Genomic DNA, 17,122 nt, shown 5'->3' with positions numbered 1-17,122 from the left:
AGTACTGCTGCACAGAGCTCTAATCTCGGGATTGTGTGCTCTGGACGAGGAGCCAGCTTGGCCTTTCCCATGACAAACCCCACATGCTGGTTTCCAGCAGTGTCTGTGACTCTAAGATATGCTACTGCAGCAATAGCTTTTGTTGAAGCGTCAGAGAAAACACACAATTCTCTGTTGACAGCTGTCGATGGTGAAGTTTCAGTGTAGGGTCTGGGTATCGTCAGACTTGACAACTCTGTCAGTGAAGCTCTCCACGAGGCCCAAGCTTCCTCCTTGTCTCGAGGTAATGGCGCATCCCAGTCACCATTCTCAGCAGTGAGCTCTCGCAGAATGGCCTTGCCTTGTATGACAACTGGTGCTACAAACCTAAGAGGGTCGTAGAGACTGTTAATGATAGATAAGACTCCCCGGCGAGTATAAGGTTTCGTCTCCTGGGAGACACTGAAGACAAAGCAATCTGTTTGAAGGTTCCAGTTGAGCCCGAGACTGCGCTGCATCGGTACTGTGTCTGCATCAAGGTCAAGCTCTTTAGAATCAGAATCAGAATCAGAAAGGGGTTTATTGCCAAATGTTGAGCAGGTTTACAACATTAGGAAATTGCTGCGGTGCTTCAGTGCACTTGCTTAAGGTCACTTGCATAGTCTCTTGAAGGAAAGGCTCTCATGACCTCCTTCTTGTTTGCTGCGATCTTATGCAGCCTCAGGTTAGACCTGGAGAGGACATCCTGTGTCTTCTTTAACAAGTTGATAGCTGCTTCGACTGTAGGCAGAGACTTCAGTCCATCATCCACATAAAAGTCTCGCATCACAAAATGCTTTACATCAGGGTCAGCATGGAACTCACTGACTTGAACGGATTGATGCAGGCCGTAAATAGCCACTGCAGGCGAGGGGCTATTCCCGAACACGTGGACTGTCATGCGGTAGTCCACGATATCTTTGGAGAGGTCATTATCACGGAACCATAGAAACCTCAAGAAGTTTCTGTCCTCTTCTCTGACCAAGAAAGAGTAGAACATTTGTTCTATGTCTGCTGAGAATGCAACAGCTTCCTTTCTAAAGCGAATCAATACACCCAGCAGTGTGTTGTTCAGATCAGGCCCCGTCAACAGCACATCGTTGAGTGACACACCATTGAATCGAGCACTGGAGTCAAAAACTATTCTGATCTTCTTTGGTTTCTTGGGATGGTACACACCGAATGTTGGTAAATACCATCGCTCTTCCTCCTCACCCAACGGAGGAGCCAACTCTGCATGACCATTTTTGAACATCTGTTCCATGAAGCTAAGGAAGTGTTCCCTCATTTCAGGCTTCCTCTCAAAGTTGTGAATGAGAGACTTGAGACGCTTCAGTGCCTGAGGCCTGTTGTTAGGAAGCTGCTGACGTGGACTCTTGAAGGGTAAAGGGGCTACCCAGCTGTTATTTGTGTCTTTCTGTAGTCCAGCCTTCATTATTTTCATGAATGAAGCGTCCTGAATTGAAGGAGCAACTTGGTTATCCTCTTTGGTCCTCTTGAACACATTGCATCCAAGATGGTCAACATCGCAGATGGACTCTTGTTCAGGACATGTTGGAAGATGGTCTGCAACCTGGATGGCGCTATACCTTTCTTTAACACAAAACACATTAGGGCATGGGTTAAAGATAGATGGCCTTCGCAGCTCTGTGGTATTTGTATAGAAGGAGCTGATTGCTGATGGCCTATGGACACTGCCGAGACACACGTTGCCCACAACAACCCACCCCAGATCTAACTTCTGAGCATAGGGCTGGTTGTGTGAACCATTCACTTGTTTGCGGACTTTATGTAGTCTGATAACGTCCCGCCCTAGGAGAAGCATGATCTGGGCATTTGGGTCCAGATCTGGGATGAGGTGTGCCAGTGACTTTAAATGTGCATGATGAATAGCGACATCAGGGGTTGGAATCTCATCCCTGTTGTTGGGAATTTCATTGCATTCTGTGAGACTGGGTAATGGAATGCGGACAGTCCCATCAAGAGATTCCACCTCATAGCCACTTGCCCTCCTACCTGCTGATTCTTTTACTCCTGCACATGTTCTCAGTATGTATGGCGCACATGGGCTTTTGTCACCAAACACTTCAAAAAACTGTGAGCGAACTAACGACCTGTTGCTTTGCTCATCCAAAATTGCATACAGCTTCACTGCTTTTTCTGTGTTCCCAGCTGGATATACCTTCACGAGGCATATTTTGGAACAGGATCGGTCCATCAGATCTCCCCCACAAACCTTTGTGCATTTGGCTGTGATGTCCGATTGAGGCAAAGTTTCAACTTCCTCCCCGCCATGGTCTGGAGCAGGGTCCTTCACTTCTATCCAAGGTGCAGGCCCTGGATGTAGAGCTGTGTTGTGCCTTTCACTTTTGCACTCAGAACACTGCACTTTGACCTTGCAATCCCTAGCAAGGTGCGATGATGCTGAACAGCATTTGAAACACAAATTGTGCTCCTTCAAGAACATCTTGCGCTCATCAATCGGTTTTTCTCTGAATGCACGACATTTGCGTAATGGGTGTGGTTTCCCATGAATGGGGCATACTTTATCACAATCATCAAGCTTTGATGAGAACTTACTAGAATCAGAACTAGCTCTGGAGGATACGTCCGTTTTACAGACTGAGATTCTTCTATGCTTGTTTGGCTGCCACGCTAACTTTTCAGTCCTGGGGCTGATGTCTGTCTGAGTGATGAAGTTGAAGCTTGGATCGTTGGCAATGCTAGCCTCCTGGCTAACAAACTCTACAAAAAAGGTAAAGGGCGGATACGGCACATGCTCTCGCCGCTTGTACGATGCGCCAGCTGAAGCCCACTTTTCTTGCAGACGAAAGGGGAGCTTCTGCACGATTGGGTTGACACCTCTTGCTGTGTCGAGGAATGAAAGTCCAGGTAGGTCTCCTTCATCCTTAGCCGAAAGAAGTTCCATCAGAAGATCACTCAACTTTGTTAACTTAGTATAGTCTCGATTTCCTACCTTTGGAAATGTGTTAATGCGCTTGAAGAGAGAATCCTCTATTGCCTCTGTTGAGCCGTAGGTTCTATCAAGTCTTTCCCATATCATATCCAGCCCAGCTCCTGGATGATTAACATGAATTGCTCTGATCTGCTCTGCGTGTTCTTTTGACTCCTTGCCAAGCCACTTTAAAAGAAGATCCATCTCTTCACTCGCAGTCAAATCTAAGCCACTGGTTGCAGATAGAAATGAGCGTTTCCAGGCTCTGTAGTTCTGTGGCTTGTCATTAAATTGAAGTAAGCCTGTAGACACAAGTTCACGGCGTGCAAGATATCTCACAAAATCATTTGGGTTGGGGCTGCCATAGTTGGCGTTAGGAGATATGGGATAGGCTGAGGGAAATGCACCACTATAGTCATTTTGAGATCTGAGATTCTGGGTTGGGGTAGCAGAACTGTGTTCAAATCTTACTTGTCGTGGCTCGTGAACATCTTCTTCCTTACAGATCTGAACTCCATGTGAGCTGGGGAACGGCTGTGATTTTGTTGGCGTAACACTTTCATGCCGCTGATGCTCTGTCTCTGATACTTTGCCTTGGTCCGCAACATACTGTTGTGTTCGTTGAATAGTTTCTAGAGGGTCAGAATCTAGTACAAGGTCACAACTACGTCTTTCACTATTGATATCAGCTGCAGCTTCTAGCACTTCTGCCTCCGCAATGGCTGCAGCAGTTTCTTTCTTATATTCTAGCATTTGCATTGAGGCTTCCAATTTAGCCTTTTCTAGTTTTAGGTTTATTTCCTCCTCAGCATAAGAAAGACGAGCCTTTGCTGCTTCTGCACGTGCTCGTGCCTTGGCTGCAGCAGACCCAGTTGATGATGCATAGGAGTGCACAGAAGGAGCGTGCGAATGCGTTTTTGACATGGTTGTTTCTTCTGACTTGGACTGAACAATTTCTCAGCGAATCTCTGCTTAGATGTGCTAATTGTCCATTAGTTGATTGTGATGATGGTCTCCCTACCATCTGTCGGCGTTTCCACGTTATCTTGCCCGCTAGGAAGTGTGGTTTCACTGTACTGCCTCTGCTATGGTTGAGCAGTCAGCTAAACTCCTTCCCCACATCAAGACTCTGACGACACGATTCCCGGTTCACAGGTTTATTGACACAGGGAAAGGTGAAACTGTAACAAACAGTACAAGGCATAATCACTGTACTTATTCACCATGTACATATATAACGATGAAAATATATTAACCCAGTTTTTTAATATGTCAACATGCAATGTTCATATGAATTACTTCCCTTTTTAAGTCAAATACAAACATCAAATTATGATTTTAACAAGTCTTGCTATAATGAATGCATCCAATACGTTTGTCATTCCCCTTTAACCCTTTAGAGCCGATCGGAGCGGGAACGCTCTGTTATGCGTAACTATTTTTAAATCCCAGTAGCACTGCAACCACGTAAGCTAGCGCAAAAATTTTTTTTTGCATATGAAACCGGAGGAGTTGTACTTACATCTGATGCCATCAGCTTGTCCTAGGTCACGGTTTCCTTCCACATAAAGCTTTGCAAAAACTGCATAAAAAGCGCTTGCAGGAACAAAAACATAATATTCCAGAAACACGCTTTACCGATCTGATCAGCTGTTCAAAACACTTCCTACGTTGGAATAGACGTCAGCGCGAACTTTTGCATTTCCGCCATTACCTGCCCGAAACCGGAAGTGACGTCATTTTCGCGGAAATGTAGTCTTTTTTGCGATCAGGGCCTCAGGGCCTATACTGCTCTTTTTAAAAGTTATCTTTGACTTTATGACTTTCTGTGTCGTTTCTGGGATGCTTAGGACTCATATTGCACTGCTGAAAATAGTTTATTTTGATGCATATGCTGCTTTTTTGCAAATTTGCAGTATAATATTTATTTTCGTTTTTCCTGCAGTGTATAAAAATTCAAAAATAAAACTATGAAGACACTCAAAATAAATTTCCTGTGGTGGGAAACTATTTTGTGCAACTTTTTTGTATTTACAGTTTTGAGGGATAAGACTCTTAAATTTCTCTAACTACAAATATATGTTAAAAAATCAAAAACGATTTTCAATTTTTTTGTAGTTTATTGCACTTTTTTGCAATTTATGTAATTACTATGCACTTAATGAATACATATTATTAAAATCTGGGCTATAATGGTTGTATTGATGTATAGCAACTTGAAATGCTCCCAAAAATGGCTCCACAGCATGTAAAAATATAATATAAGCTCTGGCGGACTTGGTTCTATGGTAGGTCTTAAAGGGTTAACTAGCTCCATAAGCGATTGCTAGCTTAAACTGCATAAGATTGGTTTTATCATTAAACTTACAGAAAAATGAACTTACTTGAAAGAAAGTGGTCTATACATGCACATAAAATATAAAACAAGTCTATACATACCCACAATGCTACCAAAGGCATAGGATGTATGTGGATGCCACTGGATTTATCTGGCTAAGGCCACCATGCTGCACATGCCTTCTCCTTAATTCACAGACTTACTTCCTGTTTACCAATGACATCATGTCCTATTACAGACTACAGGTTTTAAGGTGGCACCAGAGAGTTACAATTGCATATTTAAACATTTACCAAATCCAAGAAAACAGTCTACCTTAAAAACTTTTGATATCAGAACAGCCCCTCTGGCCAACACCAGTAGGCGGTAGGGTAAAGTGTCAGATGCGCTTCCCAAACCCCTGAGCCACGGTCGCCCTATACTCAGTCCTGTATCAAATATCTTGATCTTAATTCATACAGTTCAACTGTTCTGTGTGTATGGAACTTTGCCTTTGTTTTATGGTGTCTCTTCATATAATGGCAGCAAAAATGAGGGTTTAAGTTACTGGGTATCATTTCTATTTTATTTTATCGTTTTTAAATAGTGTGAATTCATAACAACAGTGATCCCTGCTTTTAGTGTACTGTAAGAACAGCCATGGTTACTTCTTGCTAACTCGACACACTTTAGTTCAAAACACCTCACATGTGGGAATAAATTCCTCTCACCGTCAGCTGATCATTTGTGATATTATTCATAAAAAATCATGTAAAGTTCATCACATCCTTGAATACAAAATTCCAATACTTAACCAGCAAAAATCAATTCTTGACTTTATTTGTAGATATAATCATTTCCACTGCAAACTTAAGCTTTCTAAATAACCTATATTCAGTTTTCTGTTGCCTGTACATATACCTAATGAGGTTACTATAGAATCTGTGGCAAGATCTGAAAACTGCTGTTCACAAACGCTGTCCATCTAATCTGACTGGGCTGGAGCTGTTTTGCAAAGAAGAATGGGCAAAAATTTCAGTCTCTAGATGTGCAAAGCTGGTAGAGACAGACCCTAAAAGACTGGCAGCTGGAATTGCAGCAAAAGGTGGTTCTACAAAGTATTGACTCAGGGGGCTGAATAATTACGCACACCCCACTTTTCAGTTATTTATTTGTAAAAAATGTTTGGAATCATGTATGATTTTCGTTCCACTTCTCACGTGTACACCACTTTGTTTTGGTCTTTCATGTGGAATTCCAATAAAATTGATTCATGTTTGTGGCTGTAATGTGACAAAATGTAGAAAAGTTCAAGGGGGCTGAATACTTTTGCAAGCCACTGTAATTATGTCATTTTTATCAGCTATGGAGTCCATTTTAAATATATTAACATTCATAAAATTATTATTTGTTAAACAAGGTACAGAAGTAATAAATTATTTTATGTATCAGTTATTAACGTAATCAGTTAACTAAAAGTTCCATTAGTTTAATTTAAGATTATTAATTAATTTATAATGGTTATAATAAAGGTTGACTGAATACTATTAATCAGTACCATAGCAGTCATGATGGATTGCTTCCAAATGTTTGTTTTACCAGGATCAAAATATTTAATGGCTGCTGACTTTCTGAGTGGTAAATAAAAACAATGCAAGGCAACGATTCAGAAGTGCGCTCCTAAATCTTATGCTTCATTTGAATAAAAGTGGATTTAAAAAACAAAAACAAAAAGCAACAAAAGGTTTTAGATACAGCACTGTGCACCGATATTAACAATGATCAGGTGTGTGTTTGTTCCAGGTACTGTAGCTGTGATCGGCCTCGACCCAGTGAGCAGAACACATCCTTACACTAACAAGTGCTGCGATGTTATCAAACTGGCATGACACTACCTTCATTCAGAGCAGAATAAGAGCTGCATTCTTCGCCGTCTCTCCAACCTCATATTTTCATTCCATTTACCATTTTCTATTTTTTTGCAGTTCAAATGACAAGATCAGTAATACATTTAGGATCCATCAATTTACGTGCTTGATTTAATTAAACTGTCTGAGTGCAAAGCAGGAGGAATCAACTCTGCAAAAAACTGTAAGAAGCGAGAGCATGTGTTGTTGGAGATTCTCGAAACTGATGTTTAGTCAGCAAATTCATCTATAGGGTGATAGATGGTTTCTGTCTCTTCAATCAGATAAGGTCTTGGCTAATTTTCAAGGACATAGAAGCTCTCAGCGAAGGCGGTCGCACTTTCTCCTCTCCTCCTCACCCTTATCTTCCCTGCTTCGCCTATATGTCCTTGTCTTGTCTTGTGTGAATTTACTTTCCCTGGAACAGTCTCTCACTGTCGTTCTCTAAACCTAAAAGAGAATTATGGATTTGATCAACTGGTCTCTGAGTGCTATTGACACCCTTTTCTCAACGAGAAGTCGGGGCTCGGGAGAGCCTGAGTGCCCTGGAGGGACTTTCCCTGCCGGTTACACGATGGACGGGTGGCAGAACTGGAGGACCGTGTGCCTGGCGGGACTGTCGATCGAGGACGCTGAAGATATCTACCTATTCGGAACCATGATAACAGGGTTCATGCTGATCGGCGTTGGCTTAGCCCTGGTTTATCAGAGAAATAAGAAAGCGGAACCGGCTGTTCAAACCCCCACAAGGCTGCCCGCTGGATTCGAAGCGACGGGACGAGGTGCGACCTCTCACAACGAACGTAATATGGTCAACACCTTGGAGACGCTTACAGCTGCTGTGAAGGCTCAAAACAACACCATTGAGCGTATGAGGGGAAACATCAGAGAGAGGCCTGCTCAAAATGAGACCCTTGAGCGACAGTTGGAAAACATCGCGGAACGGATCACTGCAGTTGTGAGGTCTCAGAATCAAAAGACTGACAACACCACGGAACAGAAGTTTGATACCATCATGGGGAGGCTCGCAGCTCTTCAACGGGAGATCGAGAGACCAGCCTCGGAGTGCTAGAATTCGAGCTGCTCACAAAGGAGAAATCAACAATATTCAACATTCGGACACCACGGCCCCAGCTGCAGGCCCAAGGCTGGAGCCCACCAAAACAACTCCCTGATAACGACTGTGTGATGACTATTCTTCCCGCCCCATGAAGGACACCTGGATTGGCTGGAGGACTGTTTACTTAGCCTGATAGGCCGAAGGACACTGTCTCAGCTAAACTATGGACACGCACACACACACACTTACACTGATAAGCACTCACTCATCCCCCTCCCTTTCCAACGCCTTCAATGCTTGTGCCCTACCGGGGATGATAGCAGTCAACTGGACCAGCACAGATGCTGCAGGACCGGATGCGCTGTCTACGCCGGCTCTCTCTTACCCTTTACCCGCCCCTGTTGCTTGTCTCGTGTTTCTATGGTGTATTGATAGTCATGTGCTTTTGTGCTGAGGTGTTTTTTCTTTTATCAAACTGTTCTCCCACTAGGAGCTCAGTCTGAGTGGAGTTTTTTTTCTCCTCCTCTTACCTCATGTAGTGTATTTTCGTTGTTTTTTTCCTATCAGCCTACCTTCTGACATGTCTGCCCAATGTGATGTTTGTGTAAAGTTGGTCAGAAGGTTCCTTTGTGAGTGCGCATGCGCCATTAGCATGCTGCCTGCTGTAACCCCTAATTTCCCTCGGGATGAATAAAGTATTCTGATTCTGATTCTGATTCTGAAATTTTCAAGCTTTAAAAACAAATACTGCAAACTAGGCCTAGTGTCTGACTTGAAGTGTGGAGAGCTCGCTCAGAGCAGAAATTTATGAGCAGAGAGGAGTTCTGGATGGAGCCAAGTGTCCATGACCTCTGAATAAAAACCTTGAAATGGTCTACATAGCCAGAAGGCGTGAAAGAAGTCATCATCTTAAATGTCAACAATGTGGACATCTGCTGCAGTACATTTTATGGCTGCTAAGATGAACCAAATGAATGACACATTTTATTAAGCAGCATTGCAGATTGTGGAAAATCATCAATCATTCATCTTCCTCTCACCGGCAGATAGTTTCAGGTCCAAAGTATCTTATAGTTTGCCTATTGGGCAGTTTTGTACATTCAGGGATTACATATTTTTGTGTTATATTTCAATAAACCATGTGATTTCTTTTTTAAATCTCTTCAATAAAAAGATCAAAATGCATAATTTACTCATTTAATATTGCCTGTATCTAAACTGTTACACAGCCTTTGTGTCGCAGATCACAGCAATGGATTCCCCTTTATTGTGATGGATGTTCGCACTTAGGTTCCATATTTGCTGCAGTAAATACTTCCCTGGGGCAACAAATGTGTAATAATCCACGGCTGAAAATAGCCTCTTCAAATACCATTTGCTCTTGTTTAAATAACATTTGCTAATATTTTCTAAAAAAGATGTCTACATTGCATCTGTTATAGAAAATTTAACACTTGTTAAAATAATGTAAAGATTCTAACAAATAGCAATTAAAACATAAAACACACACATACACACAATTATACTGAAGTTTTAGCTTGTTACATGCACCTAATCATTGGATCTGTTTAATGATTTACTGCATCTCTTCAGTAGGCGAGACTTAGAGCTACAATCTGGTGGGGAAAGATGAAAACTGTTGAATGATCGATTTTGAACTTTGAGTTAAAACTCTGTTGTATGACTCACAGATATTAATAGCCATGACTTCACTGAAAGACCTTTGTATATTCCATCTTTTTACAAGTTTACAGCCATCACTCGTACCTGTATCATTACTAACAAATTTTAGGTCAAAACATTTTTAACTTAACCAAATGAAGTAATTCAGAGGTTATCATTGTAAATAACAGCAATTATATTGTGGAGGACAAAATGATTCCTGGTTTATTTTTGTTCTCTTTTACATTGCAACAAGCCCAGAGAGACCTAATTCTCATTGATGTCTTATTGATCAAGTATTTAGAGCAGCACCTCCTCTATCTGTTCACTGAAGCTTTAGGCAGAATCCCCTTTACACCTCTTTAGTAAGGTGAAAGCTAATTCACGCTGGGCTCAATATGCCAGCATCTCATTCTGTCAGTGGATAAATTTAAAAGCAATACATCCTTTGAAGAGAATTCGAACACCGCTGAAAGGAGGAGGACTGTTGACAGATTAATTGTTATATTTTTAGTAAAATGACACATTTTACACCTATACCTAAAATGTTTCCATTGTTCCATATTTATTGTTGTAGAAAAGAGAATTGTAAACAAACTCTTTTCATAGCATTTCTGTTTAGTTTTTTTTCCTCCTCAGAAATGATTTGTAAAAATAGACTGAACATAACACGAGCCTGAAGCAAACTAACTACCTAATGACTGATCCATTCTGTAGCATGGAGGAGTCGGGATTTTGAAAAACAGTTTGAAGATGTCAGCAACACATTTGTTTTCCATAATAGTTTTTATTACTGTTCATTACATCAGCAGGTACAAATTTTATCATGTTTAATGTTAATTAGTTTCTATTGGAATTCCAACAAAAGGTAAAAACTAAAAGTTAAATATAACTTTTAAAACTCTAGCTCTATAAATAAATAACTGAAAAATAACTGTAATAGTAACAAAACCTTAGATATAATATCAAGAATAGCAAAAAAACGTCCTCAGACTTAGTCAGAAATTGATTGTTCCAACCATAGAAAGAAATTCACATGCAGCATTGTGCAATATCACTTTTAAAGACAATTTCTTTTACTCCACATCAAGATTACTACTATCAAAAAAGTAATCCATTACATTATAGCCCTACTTTCAGAAACAAAATTTGTACAAATAATTATTCCATTCCATTTGTTTGTGATATTGTTCAGAGAGTTGGTAGCTCATTAAATCGACCTCTCAGTGTATTGACTTTATGTCATTACATATTTGATATTGGCAGCATCCCCTCCATCACATAATCAGGTTCCTTAATTTCACTCAGAGTGACAGCTTTAGCTAAAGGCATCATTCTCCTCCACAGGCCTCACCACCAGTGTTATGGAGCTGTACTTAGCTTGTTTGCACTTCTTCATAATTTGAAGCCATTATCAGCTGACATTCATGTTATAACCCTTGCAAAAAATAATGCAAATACTTCAATATGTAATTTCAATACTCTATATTATTTTGCTTGTGTTATTTTGTAATTTATTAAAGTCAACACCACTACTGTAAACCTTCCCAACAACAGGACACAGGCTATGAAGACTTTGCCAGGACTCAACTGAGAGGCACGAATATGCACAACATTCATTCAGGAAACTGAGACTGGCATCTTTGGTTTTCTGTCTTTTTCATTTACATTTGCTGTATGTTTAAGTTAATGCACCAGAAATACTGTGAGCCAGAAATATTAGGTTGGACTCTGGACTCAATAGATCTTGAAAAAAAGTTGAATTGTTGAAGTAGAATTGCTGCATTTTGTGTTTGGGTAGTCTGCAAAAACCTTTTATCATTGTGTGAGAGTTGGAGGCAATTAGCTGTTTATCTAATAATTTTTGTTTACTAAGGTTTAAAGTTAGAAAAAAGGAATGTTAAACAACCTTAAATTACATTGAGCAGAACACTGCCTCTGCATTGCAGGTTTTAACACCAGGCAACTACAAAGAAATATTACTTGGATGTTTGTAAGTATGTGGGGGAGGAGGAAAAAACAAAAGTTCATTTTAGTTACGACTGCCTGAAATGTTGTTAAATGATGTTTTCAGTAGGTGAAGCAGGCTGGCGAGATGAAAACACCACAAGGCATGACAGTTCTGTGGGTACCACCATAATGTAAAGGGGACAAGAATGTGTGAAATGTGTCCTATGTGGTCCCTACCTTGGTTTCAACCCTTGCAGCAAGTTGAATGCTTGGCCACATCCCTTTCAGCAGTCATGTCACAGTAAGTGTTTTGATTTTAACAGCTGCTGGAGGTTAAAGTGAGATCAGTTAAAATGTTTGAAGCCACAGAAATCAGCACTATCTGCAACAGAAGAAACAGATGTTTCCAGCTCTGTGGGATTTTGCTCATTTTGATCTTTTTTCAAAAACTGTAATTAATCTGGTGATTTCATGGGGCAGTAATGTGAATTACAACCCCATCAAAATGAACTACACAAAGTTTTTTGTGTCTGGATCGTAATCTATAAGTTTGCATTATACGTTAAGCGCACATAAACACATATTTGCCTACAGTGTATGTACTGGTCCAACTACTTGCACAAGTACATACAACATATGTTGCTTAGTTATGGCGTTTCATGTATGCCCTGCCTGCTAGCATCTTGCACACTGCTGTTATGTGCTGGATTGTTTCAGGGGCATCTTTACACAGCACATGGGATCTTGCCTGGTGTGATGAACTCCAGCCTTTATAGATCTTGTGCTCAGAGCTTGCCTCTGTGGAACCTTCTGGCTAACAGAAGGCCGGACAGTCCTGATCCTTAAGGACCCCCAGAAGGGACCGGCCCCATCCAACTACCGGCGAAGTGATTGAAGCTTTCTAACATCTTGCTGCATGTAGAAAGTGATCTGAGCTTCATCTCATCTCCTTCTTTTACACAACATCACTGTTGGTCTTCTAGTCAAGTATGTCACAGTGACTTATTGGATGCGTGTTACCAGCTAATTTGTCTTATGATTTACATATGAAAATAAAGTCGAAGACTGACTGACTGACTGACTGACTGAAGGGTGGCCAATTCATCGTCTGCATTCATATGTGGAGCATTCAGATCTCAACCTTAAAACAATATTCAACAAACTTGTAAGTATATCTTTATATTTTCACCATTTGAGTGTTATAATACATTTAGATTTTGTTATTGTTAATGTTTTTTTATTGTCTCTTTACATAGAAATTACAGATGGAACAATATGTATTCATTCTATTGCATATATTCTATGTCAATAAATGAACAGTGTTTGTCTCTTTTTAGTTTAATATTGACCAAAAATAAACACTGAAAAAGAAAATGAAAGACATCTTTCAACAATGTGACAGAGGGCTTAACTTTTGGACTCTTAGCTGTAAGACGTCCCCCAGAGCCATTCAAACTACATCAAAGTGATGAAGTAATAGATAAACAATTAAATGACAGAAAAGTTCCTGTTTTTTCATAATGTAGTATAAAAAAAAAATCTGTTTCTTTCTCTTGTGTCTACAGTAAAATAAGTAAACAAATAATTTATCTGGGCAATTAGACTGTTAGAACAATTTTTACTGTAATTTTTATACATTTATTTCTTACAATTTAAGTATCTCCTCTGTCAGTATCGCCTCTGTCAGTGCGCCCCAGGGTGGCTGTGGCTACAATGTAGCTTGCCATCACCAGTTTGTGAATGTGTGTGTGAATGGGTGGATGACTGGATATGTAAAGCGCTTTGGGGTCCTTAGGGACTAGTAAAGCGCTATATAAATACAGGCCATTTACCATTTACCATATCTAGTGTCGTATATTTTCAAAACACACGTCACAACAACTTTGAACTTCACCCCAGCATTAACAACAATAAGCTTTCATCAAATATCCCCAAACTTTAATTTAATTTATCACAAATTACCCAAAATTACCATGGACATGTCACCCGAAATCTACTTACCAGATTTTATAATTTACTTTAATTTAACCACTCCTGAGCCAATTTAAAGGTTGAGATCTTCCATTCGGCGAACAGATAATTTAGAATTCATCCAATGTGCACAAATTTGCATTTTCTTTGAACAGGCTTGTGCTTACCTTTAAATCTTTTTAGACCGGTCTCGTGTCCGCCTCATATCAGATCACACCTTTCCGTCTGCACCTTCTATGCTCTGCAAAAGCATGCAGTTTCCTGTCAGCCTGCGACCTAGTTTACACTCAGAGCTGGCCCTCTCTTATTAAAATACATAAAAGAATATATAATCAGCAAATAAGCACTAAGAATATATATTTATTTATTAACAATAGTAATCTTCTTTTTTTTAACATATCCCCAAAGTAAACTTTTAAAGTCATTATTTTCTGAGCTTATTCTCATTCTCAAAAGCATGTTATGTCATTCTTTAACTGATTAACACGTCAGTCAGAGAAAATTGGAAACAAATGCAAAGTAATGCAAAAGCTCTAAAGTTGGTGTTTTATTTATACCTATTTCCTTCTCTTTACAGTGAAATCAGAAATGGGCTGTTTCCCAACACTGACTCTCCTCTTCTTTGGTAAGATCCCAAATTTGTATAATGGAAATGTGTGATTTGAATTGTAAAGTTGAAAAGGAAGCCATAAAAAACATATTCAATTATGAAAACAGTGTGTCAAAAAGAATTATATGTTTCATTTTATTAAAACTTTGAGGAGGTGCAAAGAGGTGAAACAATAACTTGATACTCCTTTTCCAGGCATTATATAAACCCCTAAAAATGATCTTCTAAAGCTATACCTTTGACACTGTGCATAACATGAACTACTCCCATGCAGACACTTCCTCAACTCTCACTCATAAATTTTCAGGGACAAGAACTTCACGTCTCTCTTTTATGAGCAACTGCTCTGCTCCATGTGTCTGTTTCAATGGAGAGCTGCAGAGCATACACAAACAGATATTGTGTAAATGCAAAAAAGCAGTCCAATATATTTGTTTAATATGCACACAGAAGGATATATACTGGAAGGACAGTGTTACAGTGTTGCCCATTGTTATTTGAACTGGAATCCATAAAAGAGCCCAAAATCAAGTCTTTCAGGAGCAACTCAGCGCTGAGTTGCTAAATTCTAACATTGTGTCTAAGCTCTGACTAAAAAGGTAAATATGCCACGGTTGAAATAAACTTGAATTATTGTTTCATCTTCAGATAATCGAGTAGTTATGACCCATTCATGACCCCAGCAACGAAGTAAAATATGCTGTTGGGATATGTTTAAAAATAAAAATGTTTTCTATTACAAAAACTGTATGCAGATACTTAAATCCCAAATATAATGGCAAACACTGAATTCAATATTGATCATATAACATTTGGTCATTACTGCAACGTTACTGCCCTCCTTTAGCAGTTTTTATAGTAGTAGACTGGTACCCTGTGTAGCCTGTCAAAAAAAAAATTAAAAAATTATAAGGGCAAAAAGAATCTTTAATGTTTGTTTTACCCTTTTCTTGTGTGTACTGTGAGGAATCTAATACTACTTATACTATCTATTATCATTGTTAAGGATTTAGTCTCTGCTCCTGCTCAAAGTTCCCTCCTCGTAAGTACTACTACGTTGACAAAAAAATTAGCTGGAACGATGCTCAACAATACTGCAGAGAGAAGTACACAGACCTGGCCACCATTGAAAGCATGGATGATATAAGCAGGCTAAATTCATCTTTTTCCTACGACTGGGCATGGATTGGACTGCAGGATGACCCTGAATCCTGGAAGAATACGTTAGGCAATGACACCAACTCCTGGAGATGGGCAATAACTGGTGAAACGAGCAAAATTGATTACCACAACTGGGACTCTACTCAACCAGATTATTATCTTGCAAAAGAAACCTGTGTGATAATGGGTCTTGGAGGAAAGTGGTACGATAAAAACTGTGGTGAAAACAAAACTTTTGCTTGCTACAATGGTAAGAAAATATTTTCATTCATGGATTTCACCTACTGACCTGACTACTGACTTCACCTGCATTTTTCACTGGCAGATTTGACAGAAAGCATCACTGAAGATTTGCTGTATAAAATATAAGAAAAACCTTAGCTCAAAAAGTTTGAACTTATTTGAAAACATTAAATTGATTATCCAAAACTTGTAATCATTCACTGCAATGCTAACTGATTAATATCCCTAATAAATTGAACATCTATCATCTGCCATGGATGCTTAAACACTTGCTTCATGTGTTTCCCCCTCACTGGTTCATTTTCTATCTGCTGCAGTTACAGAGCAAAACAAGAAAAACTACATGTACATCTCTACTACAAAAAATTGGACCTCTGCTCGAGAACACTGCATAAAACTAAGCATGAACTTGGCAGTGATCGAAAACAGTGAGGAGAACGCTGAGGTCAGTTCATTAAAACCAAACAGTGATGACATTTGGATCGGTCTGTACCGAGTGCCATGGACCTGGTCTGACAAGAGTCAGAGCTCCTTTAAAAACTGGCGAAGTTCCAGCCCAAATAACCCTCCGGGTAACCAGCATTGTGTGGTGGAGAATAACCTCCACGTGTGGGATGACGACATATGTACAATAAAATATGTTTTCATTTGCCATCAAGGTAAATGTTCAATAACACACACACACATAAAGAAAACTTGTCCTGACTAACCCTAACTCCTGTTTCTCAATTTGTCAAAACTTACTGTTATTTTATAACAACATGTCTCCTTCTAAGTTGCAAAGTTGAGGACGACAGTGAAGCTGAAGTTTGTGACTGATGTTGACTTAAGTGACTCTGCAACTAATGCCCAGATCCTCCAGCAGGTAAAATCCTTGTTTTTGCTTCTGGAAAAAAAAAAAGCAAACAAACAAACAAAAACTGAAAGAGCAACCTACTTATCTTTCCATTCTATCACAGCTAAGAGCCAAGCTAACAAGTCAAGGATTGACTGATATCAAACTGCAATGGAACATTCAACCGAAGAAACAAGAGAACGAGGAGAATAGTGAAACTTAGAGAGATTTGGGGTGCTTTGGATCATTGCTCAGCCTTATAACTCAAGTGTGCTAAAGATTCAGGGCAGAAATTGATGACCAGACATTCTCCTGAAGGATTTTCTAATGTTTTAGAAAAAAATATATATATTTTTTTATGTTAAACTATGACAAGTCACCCAGTTACCAAAGCATAAAAGCAGCCCCAAAGCATTAGACTACCACAACTGC

The 17,122-nt window shown here is 39.6% G+C and overlaps 2 protein-coding genes across 2 annotated transcripts; both read left to right on the top strand.

Annotated features, from left to right (window-relative positions):
• The first annotated feature begins 7,587 nt into the window (after positions 1-7,587).
• LOC146659634 (uncharacterized) lies at positions 7,588-8,541 on the top strand. The gene has a single exon (XM_085421908.1). It carries the CDS (start codon positions 7,662-7,664, stop codon positions 8,268-8,270), a length of 609 nt encoding a protein of 202 aa, XP_085278034.1. The 5' UTR covers positions 7,588-7,661; the 3' UTR covers positions 8,271-8,541.
• Positions 8,542-16,258: 7,717 nt separating this feature from the next.
• Positions 16,259-16,913, top strand: LOC146659633 (C-type lectin lectoxin-Thr1-like). The gene is made up of 3 exons (XM_085421953.1): positions 16,259-16,514; positions 16,632-16,720; positions 16,815-16,913. The coding sequence occupies exons 1-3, from the start codon at positions 16,259-16,261 to the stop codon at positions 16,911-16,913; spliced, it is 444 nt and encodes a 147-aa protein (XP_085278079.1).
• Positions 16,914-17,122: the final 209 nt, after the last annotated feature.

The sequence above is a fragment of the Rhamphochromis longiceps genome, linkage group LG11 (genome assembly GCF_057381845.1).
Source record: "Rhamphochromis longiceps isolate RC_006_pf linkage group LG11, R_longiceps_female_GT1.1, whole genome shotgun sequence".
Taxonomy (NCBI): Eukaryota; Metazoa; Chordata; class Actinopteri; order Cichliformes; family Cichlidae; genus Rhamphochromis; species Rhamphochromis longiceps.
This window is presented reverse-complemented; position numbering and strand designations above follow the sequence as displayed.